The 12,628-nt window shown below is 44.0% G+C and overlaps 1 protein-coding gene across 2 annotated transcripts in view; it reads left to right on the top strand.

The window, feature by feature from the left end:
• Nucleotides 1-12,628, top strand: part of ADAMTS17 (ADAM metallopeptidase with thrombospondin type 1 motif 17) — a 156,777-nt gene that overhangs the window by 78,131 nt on the left and 66,018 nt on the right. For both annotated transcript variants that reach the window (XM_075207698.1, XM_075207696.1), the window contains exons 12-14: nucleotides 971-1,116; nucleotides 10,122-10,288; nucleotides 10,412-10,539. In XM_075207698.1, the coding sequence (XP_075063799.1) occupies nucleotides 971-1,116; nucleotides 10,122-10,288; nucleotides 10,412-10,539 (441 nt within the window). The remainder of the gene's footprint in view (nucleotides 1-970; nucleotides 1,117-10,121; nucleotides 10,289-10,411; nucleotides 10,540-12,628) is intronic.

Genomic DNA, 12,628 nt, shown 5'->3' on the forward strand with positions numbered 1-12,628 from the left:
ATGGTAAAAAAAAAAATCCTTACCTGACTGTCTGTTCCACCCTCTCACTTAACTACCATTAAAGTGTTGTCCCCAAATAATACCATATTTATGCTCTTTTTCTATGTGACAAAAACACATTTTCTCGCAAACTATGGGGTAAATGTATCAAATCTTCTAAAAAAAGAAAGGTGGAGGCGTTGCCCATAGCAACCAATCAGATTTTAACTATCATTCTCTCTAAAATGTATTAGATAAATGATAGCTAGAATCTGATTGGTTGCTATGGGCAACACCTCCAATTTTTCTTTTTGGCCAATCAGATTTCAACTATCATTCTCTAAAATGTACTGGATAAATGATAGCTAGAATCTTATTGGTTGCTATGGGCAACACCTCCAATATTCCTTTTTTGTTGGTTGAATACATTTACCTCTATGTGTTAAGAAGAGAGAGAATTTTTTTTAATGGCTTTTAAATAATTCTCCTGTTGTCACAGTGCCCGGTGCCATCTTTCAAATACAATTTTTTTAGATGCCTTCAGACACTGTCTCTTTTTGAGACTTTGCACAGCATGCCACGGTAGTTAGAAAGGGGCTTCACATATATCTTACAGGTGGTTAACGCTTGTGGTATATTAGATCCACCGGTTCGTCAAGAATGTAGTACATGACTTTTGTTTCACCCCTATCACTATAAATATTCAGAGGTTAGGATTACAAAGCAGTGGATCACTCTCTGCCTTAAGTCATGCCAACATCTGTAAACTTCCAATTCATTGTACATAACTTTGCCGTCATGTACTGCTGATTTTGTTTCAAAAATCATCCAAAAAGAATTGTATAAAAAGAAAGATGCTTCCAGCAAAGTAGCAAGAAGAGGCAGGTACATTAGTTGTTACATGCACTGTAGCCAGTACATACACCTACGCATTAATATTCTGTGTGTCAGTTTTGGACAATCCTGTCAATGCAGGGAGTTTATATTGCAGTGGTGCAGAGCTGGGGAGTGTGTGAGCAAGACCCCAATCCCTCAGCATGTGGATGGAGACTGGAGTGCCTGGAGCCCCTGGAGCATGTGCAGCCGTACGTGTGGAACCGGAGCACGCTTCAGACAGAGAAAGTGTGACAACCCACCGTGAGTGTCTGACATGCTTGTCACGTGTTTCTTTATCATAGCTTTATTAGAGTATATCCTTCTGTTAAAACTGTGATTCTCCTTGTATTGCTATTTTTCTTCTTTAGTCTTCCCTGTGTTTCTACTCCACCAGCTCTTATTTTTTCCCTCTAGTATTTATCTTTGTCTTGTGTGCTCCATATGTCCATGTTTCTCTTCTCCAGTGGTTCACAAACTATTTTAGTTTGCGGCACCCTTAGAGTCTCCATAATTTTTTTCAAGGCACCCCTCCAAAATAATTACCAAGCAGTCCCGTTTTATAAGTAGTTGGGTCAAAATAACGTAATAAGTATTTAGGTCAGGACAGAAATACTTAGTAAGTTGTTTGCAAAAACCATACACATAAATCTAAGGGAAAAGCATATTTTTATATATTTTTTTCAATTATATTTCTGTCAAAGAATAATTTACAGCTAATATTAAGAGGAATAAGATCAAACAAAATAAAATAACAACTTGTACAAAAATCATCACACTGACCATTCATCCTCATACTATGCGCCCTCCTTCATCCTCGCACTGTGCGCCCTCCTTCATCCTCGCACTGTGCGCCCTCCTTCATCCTCATACTATGCGCCCTCCGTCATCCTTGCACTGTGCGCCCTCCTTCATCCTCGCACTGTGCGCCCTCCTTCATCCTCGCACTGTGCGCCCTCCTTCATCCTCGCACTGTGCGCCCTCCGTCATCCTTGCACTGTGCGCCCTCCGTCATCCTTGCACTGTGCGCCCTCCTTCATCCTTGCACTGTGCGCCCTCCTTCATCCTTGTACTGTGCGCCCTCCTTCATCCTCGCACTGTGCGCCCTCCTTCATCCTCGCACTGTGCGCCCTCCTTCATCCTCGCACTGTGCGCCCTCCTTCATCCTCGCACTGTGCGCCCTCCTTCATCCTCGCACTGTGCGCCCTCCTTCATCCTCGCACTGTGCGCCCTCCTATATCCTCGCACTGTGCGCCCTCCTATATCCTCATACTATGCGCCCTCCGTCATCCTTGCACTGTGCGCCCTCCTTCATCCTTGCACTGTGCGCCCTCCTTCATCCTTGCACTGTGCGCCCTCCTTCATCCTCGCACTGTGCGCCCTCCTTCATCCTCGCACTGTGCGCCCTTCTTCATTCTTTTGCCCCTCCATTGCCGTTTCCTTTCACCATTTCCCCTATGTTTCTTTATTTACCATACTTGGTCTTCTTTCTTCTATTTCTTCTGTCTTCTTTCTTCCGGCTCCCCTCTCCTGCCGCTGCTCACTGAATATGTCGTATGTGATGACGTCACGCCCGACATTCAGTGAGAAGCGAGGAGGGAGGAGGATGCTGAGTCCCAGGCAATGGCAGATTGGTGCATTTTTGTTTGTTTTTTGTTTCCCCTGGCCACGGCACCTCTGTGACAGCGGGGTGCCGCGGTGCACACTTTGGGAACTTCTGCTTTTCTCTATTATCTATCTTATTCAGGTGTTCCCATACCACCTCTCTTTTTTTTTTCCCCCTTCTCTTGTCTAGTCTCTCTCTCCTTCTGTTTCCCAGCTAAATTTCTCATGTTCCTCTCATTTTCTAGTCTGTCTTATGTTGCTAATTACATCTCTTTTCCCCCTCATCCCTCTCTCTGCCTGTTCCCCCTTTTTCTCCTTCTCTTCCATGTTGGCTCATCTCCTTCACTTTAGTCCCCCACTCATTAGTCTGCCTTTATTTACTGTATTGCCCTTTATCTCTCTCATTCTAAAATATTTTCTGCCTCTCCCATGTGTTCTCCCTATTTCTTCATCATCATCATCATCCATCTATTTTCATCTTGTTTTCTAGTCTTCCTTTCTGTAGGTAGTTCCCCTCCACCTTTCTCTTGTCCTTCCATCTCTCCTTTTCCTTCCCTCTTCCTCTACCTTTCTACCTCTCTTTCCTCTCCTCTCCTCTCATCTCTCTCCTCTCTCTTTCCTCTCCTCTCCTCTCATCTCTCTCCTCTCTCTTTCCTTTCCTTTCCTCTCCTCTCCTCTCCTCTCTCTTTCCTCTCCTCTCCTCTCTCTTTCCTCTCCTCTCCTCTCTTTCCTCTCCTCTCCTCTCTCTTTCCTCTCCTCTCCTCTCTCTTCTCCTCTCCTCTCCTCTCTCTTTCCTCTCCTCTCCTCTCTTCTCCTCTCTTCTCCCCTCTCTTCTCCTCTCTTCTCCTCTCTTCTCCTCTCCCCTCTCTTCTCCTCTCCCCTCTCTTCTCCTCTCCCCTCTCTTCTCCTCTCCCCTCTCTTCTCCTCTCCCCTCTCTTCTCCTCTCCCCTCTCTTCTCCTCTCCCCTCTCTTCTCTCCTCTCCTCTCTTCTCTCCTCTCCTCTCCCCTCTCTTCTCCTTTCCTCTCCCCTCTCTTCTCCTCTCCTCTCCCCTCTCTTCTCCTCTCCTCTCCCCTCTCTTCTCCTCTCCTCTCCCCTCTCTTCTCCTCTCCTCTCCTCTCTCTTCTCCTCTCCCCTCTCTTCTCCTCTCCTCTCCCCTCCTCTCCCCTCTCTTCTCCTCTCCTCTCCTCTCCTCTCTCTTCTCCTCTCCTCTCCTCTCTCTTCTCCTCTCCTCTCTCTTCTCCTCTCCTCTCCTCTCTCTTCTCCTCTCCTCTCCCCTCTCTTCTCCTCTCCTCTCCTCTCCTTCCTCTCTTTCCTCTCCTCTCCTCTCTCTCTTCTCCTCTCCTCTCTCTCTTCTCCTCTCCTCTCTCTTTCCTCTTTCCTCTCCTCCCTCTTTCCTCTCTCTTTCCTCTTTCCTCTTTCCTCTCTCTTTCCTCTTTCCTCTCTCTTTCCTATTTCCTCTTTCCTCTCTCTTTCCTCTTTCCTCTCTCTCCTCTTTCCTCTCTCCTCTTTCCTCTTTCCTCTCTCTTTCCTCTCTCCTCTCTCTTTTCCTCTCCTCTCCTTCCTCTTTCCTCTCCTCTCTCTCTTCTCTCTCTTCTCTCTCTTCTCTTCTCTCTCCTCTCCTCTCCTCTCCTCTCCTCTTTCCTCTCCTCTTTCCTCTCCTCTTTCCTCTCCTCTCTCTTTCCTCTCCTCTCTCTTTCCTCTTTCCTCTCCTCTCTCTTTCCTCTTTCCTCTCTCTTTCCTCTTTCCTCTCTCTTTCCTCTCCTCTCCCCTCTCTCTCCCCTCTCTCTCCCCTCTCTCTCCCCTCTCTCTCCCCTCTCTCTCCCCTCTCTCTCCCCTCTCTCTCCTCTCTCTTTTCCTCTCTCCTCTCTCTTTTCCTCTCTCCTCTCTCTTTTCCTCTCTCCTCTCTCTTTTCCTCTCTCCTCTCTCTTTTCCTCTCTCCTCTCTCTTTTCCTCTCTCTTTCCCTCTCTCCTCTCTCTTTTCCTCTCTCCTCTCTCTTTTCCTCTCTCCTCTCTCTTTTCCTCTCTCCTCTCTCTTTTCCTCTCTCCTCTCTCTTTCCCTCTCTCCTCTCTCTTTTCCTCTCTCCTCTCTCCTCTCTCCTCGCTCTTTTCCTCTCCTCTTTCATTCCTCTCCATGTGTTACCCCACTATCTGTCTTGTCAATCTTTGTCTGATCCTCATTTTGAGACTCTTTCACAATCTTTACCTCTTATCTGTCTTTGCATTTATTTAGTACAGGTGCATTTCCCTAGATGTCATTACTTTACATTACAGCACATTGAAAGTTTACACAGCATTGCAGAGATCTGCATAGAAAAGAAAACAGTTAAACAATGGTTTGGCTTGAAGTGTTAGGTCACTTGAGCGCTGACAGCAGTGTGAGGTAAATTCCAACTGTGAGGATGCTCATGGAGTACAGAGTGAAGTTAATCCTAGGAATAACAGAGATGCCTCTGGCAGTATCACCCTGACACTTGTGTAAGCCAAGACTAAAACCGGAAAATGAGGTGGTTCATCCGACCCTTCCAAGTACACAGAGACCATACCTTGTAATGGAGCAGTGTGGGCAGGAGAAATCACATGCAGCTTGTGTAGTGTTATACTCTAAGCAAAGCCCCATGGGGTCATGTCCAGCAAGGCAGCTTTGCTCTTATCATGAAGCTATTTCTGAAGCCAACCTATATTTCAGATGCTGTAGACTGGAGGAACCTCCCTTGGCTTCAATTCAGAGACTAACGCTGCAATATCAAGTAGAGTCTTTTCCACAACTTCATGTTTAAAATCCATTTTGTGGAATTTCTTTTATTTTAATCCTATCAACAGATATACAGGGAGGATAAGAAACTACTGCAGGCTTTAATATCCTGAAAGGTTTTATAGGCACTCAGTAAAAAAATGGTAAAAGTAACCTCCGTACTGTGTGGATGTGGCTTGGAAGCTAAGAGCCATTTTACATATTTATCAGTAATGGGTGTTTAGCCTAAACTCAGGTGCACAAAGAACATGTGAATGGGTTATTGCAGTGGTTCCCAAACTGTGTGCCGTGGCTCTCTGGGGTGCCTCAGCGATCTCACAGGGGTTCCACAGACAGGGCTGGTGGTAAGCAAGGCGGGGGACTACTTAGTAATTATTTTGGCTTAGGGGTGCCATGAAAAAATTGAGACCCTAAGGGTGCCTCGAACTGACAAAGTTTAGGATCCACTGGGTTATTGCACCTATTTAAATCTATATGTACATTTAGAAAAACAACATTTTATATTACATTGCCGCACCATAATGTAGAAATGTTCCCCCATTAATGCATTGCATATGGTTAACAATACAAATATTTAACAAATACACATGTTTATACTGGTGTGAAAGCTTTGTTACAGAACTTGATTGTAACTGTATAGATTAAGATCAGAATCTCCTGTTTCAGAGCTATTTCTAATCTGAGACTTTGGAGTTAGAACTGTGTGACTGCTGACCTAGCTAAGAGTTATATTTTACAGTTACTGATGTGAAGTGACTTGTTCATGTATAGGATGGTTCAACTTTGCAATATTAGCAAAAGAGTTTAGTTGTCCTTCAACAGCTGAATCATTGATAGTTTTTATTAGTTTGCAGTTCTCAATAGGGATGCATTTGGCTCTCTGCTTTCTCTTTTTCAGCTGAGTTTTGAGTCCTTTTGACATTTGGCAGCCTGTGGATGTCTAGTTTATTCTTACTAGTGTTGGTTAACTGCTAATATCACAGCTGCATATAATTTGCTGCTCACTAATGTACAGTGAGGAGAGCAGTCAATAGTATAAGATTGTATACGTATTGCTACCTGTGTGTTCCAGAAGTTACAATGCACTGCTCAAATGATGCAATATTTAACATTTAATTCAAGTGCATATTTTTATATTGCTACATACGCCTATAGGCTTTATTAGGTAGCCGTCAATTATCCGGTTAAATGTGACCTCATAGGTTTATGTAGTGGTCTGATTTCACAGTTCCAGAGCACTTGGTGACATTCCATGGAATGAGCGGACTCAGCTCATGAAAGGTGCTTCCAGGGCAGACTGAGTGGGGTCTGATGAAATGAACCAGCTGGCCACAATGCAGTATAGCAGGTGGTCCTGGGTGTTCAACTAGGGCATGAGAGTGTATTTTTTATGTTTTCTATATTGCTTTGCAAGGCAGATTACTCAGTAACGGCAAACAAAACAGAACAAAGGGTCATAAAGGTTGACAAGCAGTGCTGGCAAGCAGTATCAATTTCGTCATTTCCAACACTCCGCATATATTTTGTGTGTATTATTTAGTTTATCCTAAGCCACTTACAACTCCCCCTTAGCACAACAGACTTTCAGTCTCGTACATATACTCTGCAACTGGATGCAAGGACTTTACATGCTCTCTCTGACAGGGAAATAATACTCAAAGCAATTAATGCCAAAATCAACATTGTTTTTCTAATGAGAGATATCAGTGACTAACACTTCCAGGATAGCTCACAAGGGTCACACAGATCACCTATGCTACATGATACCTATTATATCACAGCTCTTATCAGCAGTGTTTATTGTCTTGCACCTCCGGATGTATGGCAATAATCCAGTGGTAACCAGCAGATGGATCAGAGCAGATATAACTTCTGGAGCTTTTCCAAGCAATTCTGACTTAACAAATTGGACATATAAACTTTGTTTTATATAGAGGTGATATTGACGCCACAACATCAGTGTGACAAGAGCCTCACATTACTGCTCTGTGCTGTTGGGGAAGCGTGCTCCATCCACTATCTAATTATACTTATAATTATAGTTATAACTGATGTCTATCGGTCAGTAGCTTCCAGCTTGTATACATCCTCCTCCTCACGTCATGACACCACCCGGTCCTCATTAACATAATCACATGACATACAAACGCTGCAATCCCTAGGGCTTCAAGACACTGTTCTATCCTGGTTCTCATCCTACCTTTCTAATCGCTCTTTCACTGTTAGTTTCTCTGGGGTCACCTCAGCTCCGCTTCCTTTATCAGTTGGAGTATCGCAAGGCTCAGTGCTAGGTCCTCTGCTGTTCTCTATCTATACCGCTTCTCTTGGAAATCTAATAAGTTCCTTTAGATTTCAGTATCATCTCTATGCGGATGATACCCAAATTTATCTATCCTCTCCTGATCTCTAGACATCTGTGTTGTCCCGTGTAACTGACTGTCTTTCTGCTATTTCGTCTTGGATGTCCTTTCACCAACTCAAACTTAATCTTTCTAAAACAGAGTTAATAATATTCCCACCCACCAACAAGAGCATACCTGACATTTTTATCTCTGTTGATAACATGACCATAAATCCCACCCCACAAGCTCGCTGCCTAGGTGTAATCCTTGACTCACACCTATCCTTTGTTCCCCACATTGACTCTATATCTAAATCATGTTACATACATCTAAAAAACATTTCCAGAATTTGCACATATCTCACACAAGACACTGCAAAAACCATTGTTCATGCACTTATCTCCCGCATTGACTATTGCAATTCCCTCCTTACTGGCCTTCCCAAAAACAGACTCAAACCTCTACAATCTATTTTGCACGCTGCGGCAAGATTGATTTTCCTTGCAAATCGTTATTCCTCTGTTGATTCACTCTGTATGTCTCTACACTGGTTGCCTGTTTTCTACCGAATCCAATATAAAATACTCTTACTAATCTACAAGGCCATCAACATAGCTGCACCAACATACATCTCCTCTCTTGTTACAAAATATCTCCCAACTCGGCAACTCCGTTCTGCACAAGATCTGTGTCTCTCATCCACACTCATTACATCCTCCCATTCCCGGTTACAGGACTTTTTCCGGGCTGCACCCACTCTATGGAATTCTCTCCCTCACACAATAAGACTCTCCTCTAGTCTACAAACTTTCAAGTGTTCTCTGAAAACCCACCTCTCCAGGCAAGCTTATAATATTCCTCAACCACCCTCTTAACCTCACTACATTACCCTATTACCACCTGTTATACAACTACCCCTTGACCAACATTGTTGTGTGACAGGATCATTTAGCTTATGAGTCACTTTTACCTTTGCAGTCTTGCTGGGCCGACTGCAAATGTTGACTTAACCTCATGTGTCAAACTCACATTGTCCAATGGATTGTAAGCTTGCGAGCAGGGCCTTCTCACCTCTTTGTCTGTTTTACCCAGTTTGTTTATTAGTTTACTATGTTTGTCCCCAATTGTAAAGCGCTACGGAATATGTTGGTGTTATATAAATAAATGATGATGATGAGTGGACAGGTCACTGCTTCCTATAGAATCAGCACTCATCTCCTGAAATGTTTTGTGCTGCTGTGAACCATTACAATGACCTGATTGGCTACAGGTAGTTTCATCCGCACTCACTTCAAAACTGGGGCCATGCCAAAGAGCAGGTGGCAACGAATGTTAACAAAAAGTTGTTCTGTCACTAATTAAAGAATCTAAAATGCTATCTCAAAATACTCTCCCTCCTGCCCTCTTAGACCTATCTTTGACCTGCACCTTGTCTCATCTCTGGTAACCACCTCTCACTCCCGCCTACAAGACTTCTCCCGTGCTGCTCCCCACTTATGGAATTCCCTACCATGCCCACATCTTTAGGCGCTCTCTGAAAACCCATCTCTGTGTTAGAGGTGACCTTATCCTCGATAACACTATTCACACTAATGCACCCACACAGCTATCCCAATCTCCACTCTGAGCCACACTCACTCCTCTTGTTTCAGCTGTTCCCTTTTCCACTTAGAATGTAAGCTCTCTAATGAGCAGGGTCCTTCATACCCTTTGTTTTCATGTCTGCATTTATTTTGTCTACCTTGTATGTCTTATGTATTTATATATACTGTACATAAATACTGTTTTCCCTACTGTACAGCACTGTGAAGAACTCTTATCTATCATAATAACATTTAAATGCACCTTAAATATTAAACAATGGGATGATTTCATCAAGTGCCCAATTCATTCTTTGTGCATATTGTACTTCTATCTCACAAATACTGTAAGTCAAACGCTGCTGCAAAGGGTAAAATTGTAGTTGTCCTCGTAACACAAACACTACATGCAGATCAGATATAAACTGCTGGCCATTGAAGACTTAAGGCACGTTCTCTATTCATAAGTATTTCAATTGGCAGCAAAACATATGTCCATTCTCCAACAATTTGCTTTACTCTGCTAGAAAACCTAAAAATAAAAAAAGCTGTGTTTTACTTTGTGTCCTTGTAATGATGGCTTTGCACTATTTTTCTTTCAGTTAGGACTTTGCTATGACATTCTCCCTCAGTTTATCTTGGTTTCATAATTTCTGCTAAATTGTTGTCTAGTGTTGCAGTAGCGTTTGTAAATGTGTCTCATAAATCACTGTAATGAGCTAGTTGTATTACTTGGAGAAGGAACGGAAATGTAACACCCTTGTGCAGATAGACATAGCATTAGCTCACGGCCTAATTCAAATACAGATTTATTAACCTCCAAAAGTACTTCCAGGAAGCTTGAGTCCAGGAATGGGAATAGTTTTTCATTGTGCTGTCTGAGCAGGTACATGGCCTACAGAACCGACTCTAAAGACCAGGAGATATAGAATACACCCTATTTGATTTATGTACTTTCAAGTATTGATCAGGTATTTCTTTTATGGCAGTCCGGGTCCTGGAGGTCGGAGCTGTAGAGGAGCAAGTGTAGAGCACATGGTGTGTGAGAACTTGCCGTGTCCAAAAGGAGGTTCAAGCTTCAGGGACCATCAGTGTCAATCCCATGACCGAAATACCAAAAAGAGGAGGAGTCTCCTTACAGCTGTAATCATTGATGGTACGTTTGTTAGATGCAAAGTCTGGACCTCTCGCCACCACCCAACCTCCAATATTGTCTTGGCTCTTAGAAATGTTTTCCAGTTTTTGTCTTCTATTACTATTTGGTATATTTATTTTCTAGATAAACCATGTGAGCTGTACTGCACCCCAGTTGGCCGAGATACCCCAGTGCTGGTGTCAGACAGAGTCCTGGATGGAACCCCATGTGGTCCTTACGAGACGGATCTCTGCGTCCATGGCAGGTGCCAGGTGGAGTAGCTCACAAGTCTTTTGCAAACACCTAGTATTGTGTCCAATAAGAACCCTCAGATTAGTGTTTATGGAAGGACGATGTATTGCTGCAGCATTCTATATCCAAGATTCAAATCTTTTATTTTAATTTACACCCTGCACAGAATGGCTATACACATTTCTTAGCTGTGTAGAATAGTGGTTAGGTTCAAATAGCAATCAAGATGGAATGCTATGTATATTTATTTACATACATATTTACATATATTAATCTATGTATATATATTTTTTTCATTTTATTTAATTCAAGGTTAAGCAATATTATAAAAGTTTTTAAATGTAAACATGTGACACAGATCAAATGAAAACCCGGGAGTAATTACAAGTAAAGCCAACGAAAATATAACCAGAAGTATCTTAAAAGAAACAGTGAAGGCCACTGTGGAATTGTTTGTTTTTGTTGTTTTTGTTTATTAAATAGTGAAAAGAAGGGTGGGGGACAGTGAAGCTAGGGGGGAGTTCAGGAGTTGATGCAATTTTATGATTAGCGGTAGGTAATTAGAGGGCCAAGAGTAAGTGAATATTATTGCGGATCACCCGAGATTCCCAGCTCTTGAAGAAATTCTTTGCTGTGTTGCTGGTGGTCATGTATTGTTTGCGTTATACCTACCATATTTATTCTTTAATTCACCGTGACAATGGCGGTAGGGGGGGGTTTCCAATCAGCCGCTAGCTGGCAGGTGCCGACGGAAGTGAAGTGGCTTATAAACGTGTTATGGTATTTTGTCTTTCGATGGGAGTGGGGGGGGGGTTTAAGGGAAGCAAATAGAACTTGGGGGTGAGGGGAAGGTCGATTTGCAGGATGGCTATTATCAGATCTCTCAATGCATGCCAGTAGCCTGATTATTTGGGGCATGACCACCAATTGTGTAGAAAACTGGACAGTCTCTCCAGCATCTATCAGAAGCATCAGGGATTGCTTTGCATAATCTGGTTGGGACATAGTACCTGTTGTACAACAATTTATAGGTGTTTTCTGTAATCGTTACACAGGATGAGGTGTGCTTCCAGATTTCAGTCCAGTCCTCTCCATTTAATGGTTCCCCGACATCAGATTCCCCTGCCAGTTCATGGGGGTCTCCGGTCGGGAGCCCAGGGAGAGAGGACGCTGTGTACAATGTTTATGGAGACTGTCTCAGACAGAGTGTATCAGAGGTGGTAAAGAATCTTACCATTAAACTTAAAATTCTGCAGAAACTGATACAAATGTTAGCCTATATTATTCTAAAGTAACAGCAGGGGGTTGTAACATTTTATGTACACTATTAGGAGGCACCTAAATTGACTAGGTCCTCTGTATAGTAAAGGGGGAACAGTAAAGGTTAATGACCACTTTCTTGTATATAGTACAGCACTATCCCCTACTGTTCTATATATAGTAAAGCCTCCCTCTCATTGTTATACATCCCCTCCCCCCCCGCCCCCCAAATAGCTCTGTCCAATTTGAATAAACAGCAGCAGTTATACCTGTAGGGGGCGGTAAAGACACTCTCTCAACCTCATTTACAAGGTGCACATGATGTGCAGTACAAAAGGCCTTGTTTACAGTGCACCTGTATGGTCCGCTCAGCACACGTCACAATCAGGGCCGGATTAACCATAGGGCTAACTGGGCTACAGCCCAGGGGCCTATGGCATCCAGGGGGCCCTTGAAAGTGCTCAGCAGCAATATTGATCGGTCAGGGGGCGGGGGCGCCCCCGGCGTGAACGGTGCTGCTGAGCACTTTCACTGCGGTCCTTCTCCGGCGAGCTGTAGTCTCCTTACTGAGGAGATCTCGTGAGTCTCACTCTCACGAGATCTCCTCCGTAAAGAGCGTACAGCGCACCGGAGAAGGAGGTAAGTGCCGGGGGGGGGGGGGGGTCTGGGCACGGGCAGCTCGGATCACGTGGGGGGGGGGGGGGGGGGGGTCGGATCATTGGGGGCACGGGCAGCTTGGATCACGGGGGGGGCCTCACGGGGGAATGGAGGCCCCCTTAGCCCAGGGGCCTCCATTCCCTTAATCCGGCCCTGGTCACAATGCACGCCTAACCTCTGCTCACGGGTGAG

The sequence above is a fragment of the Mixophyes fleayi genome, chromosome 4 (assembly GCF_038048845.1).
Source record: "Mixophyes fleayi isolate aMixFle1 chromosome 4, aMixFle1.hap1, whole genome shotgun sequence".
Taxonomy (NCBI): domain Eukaryota; kingdom Metazoa; phylum Chordata; class Amphibia; order Anura; family Limnodynastidae; genus Mixophyes; species Mixophyes fleayi.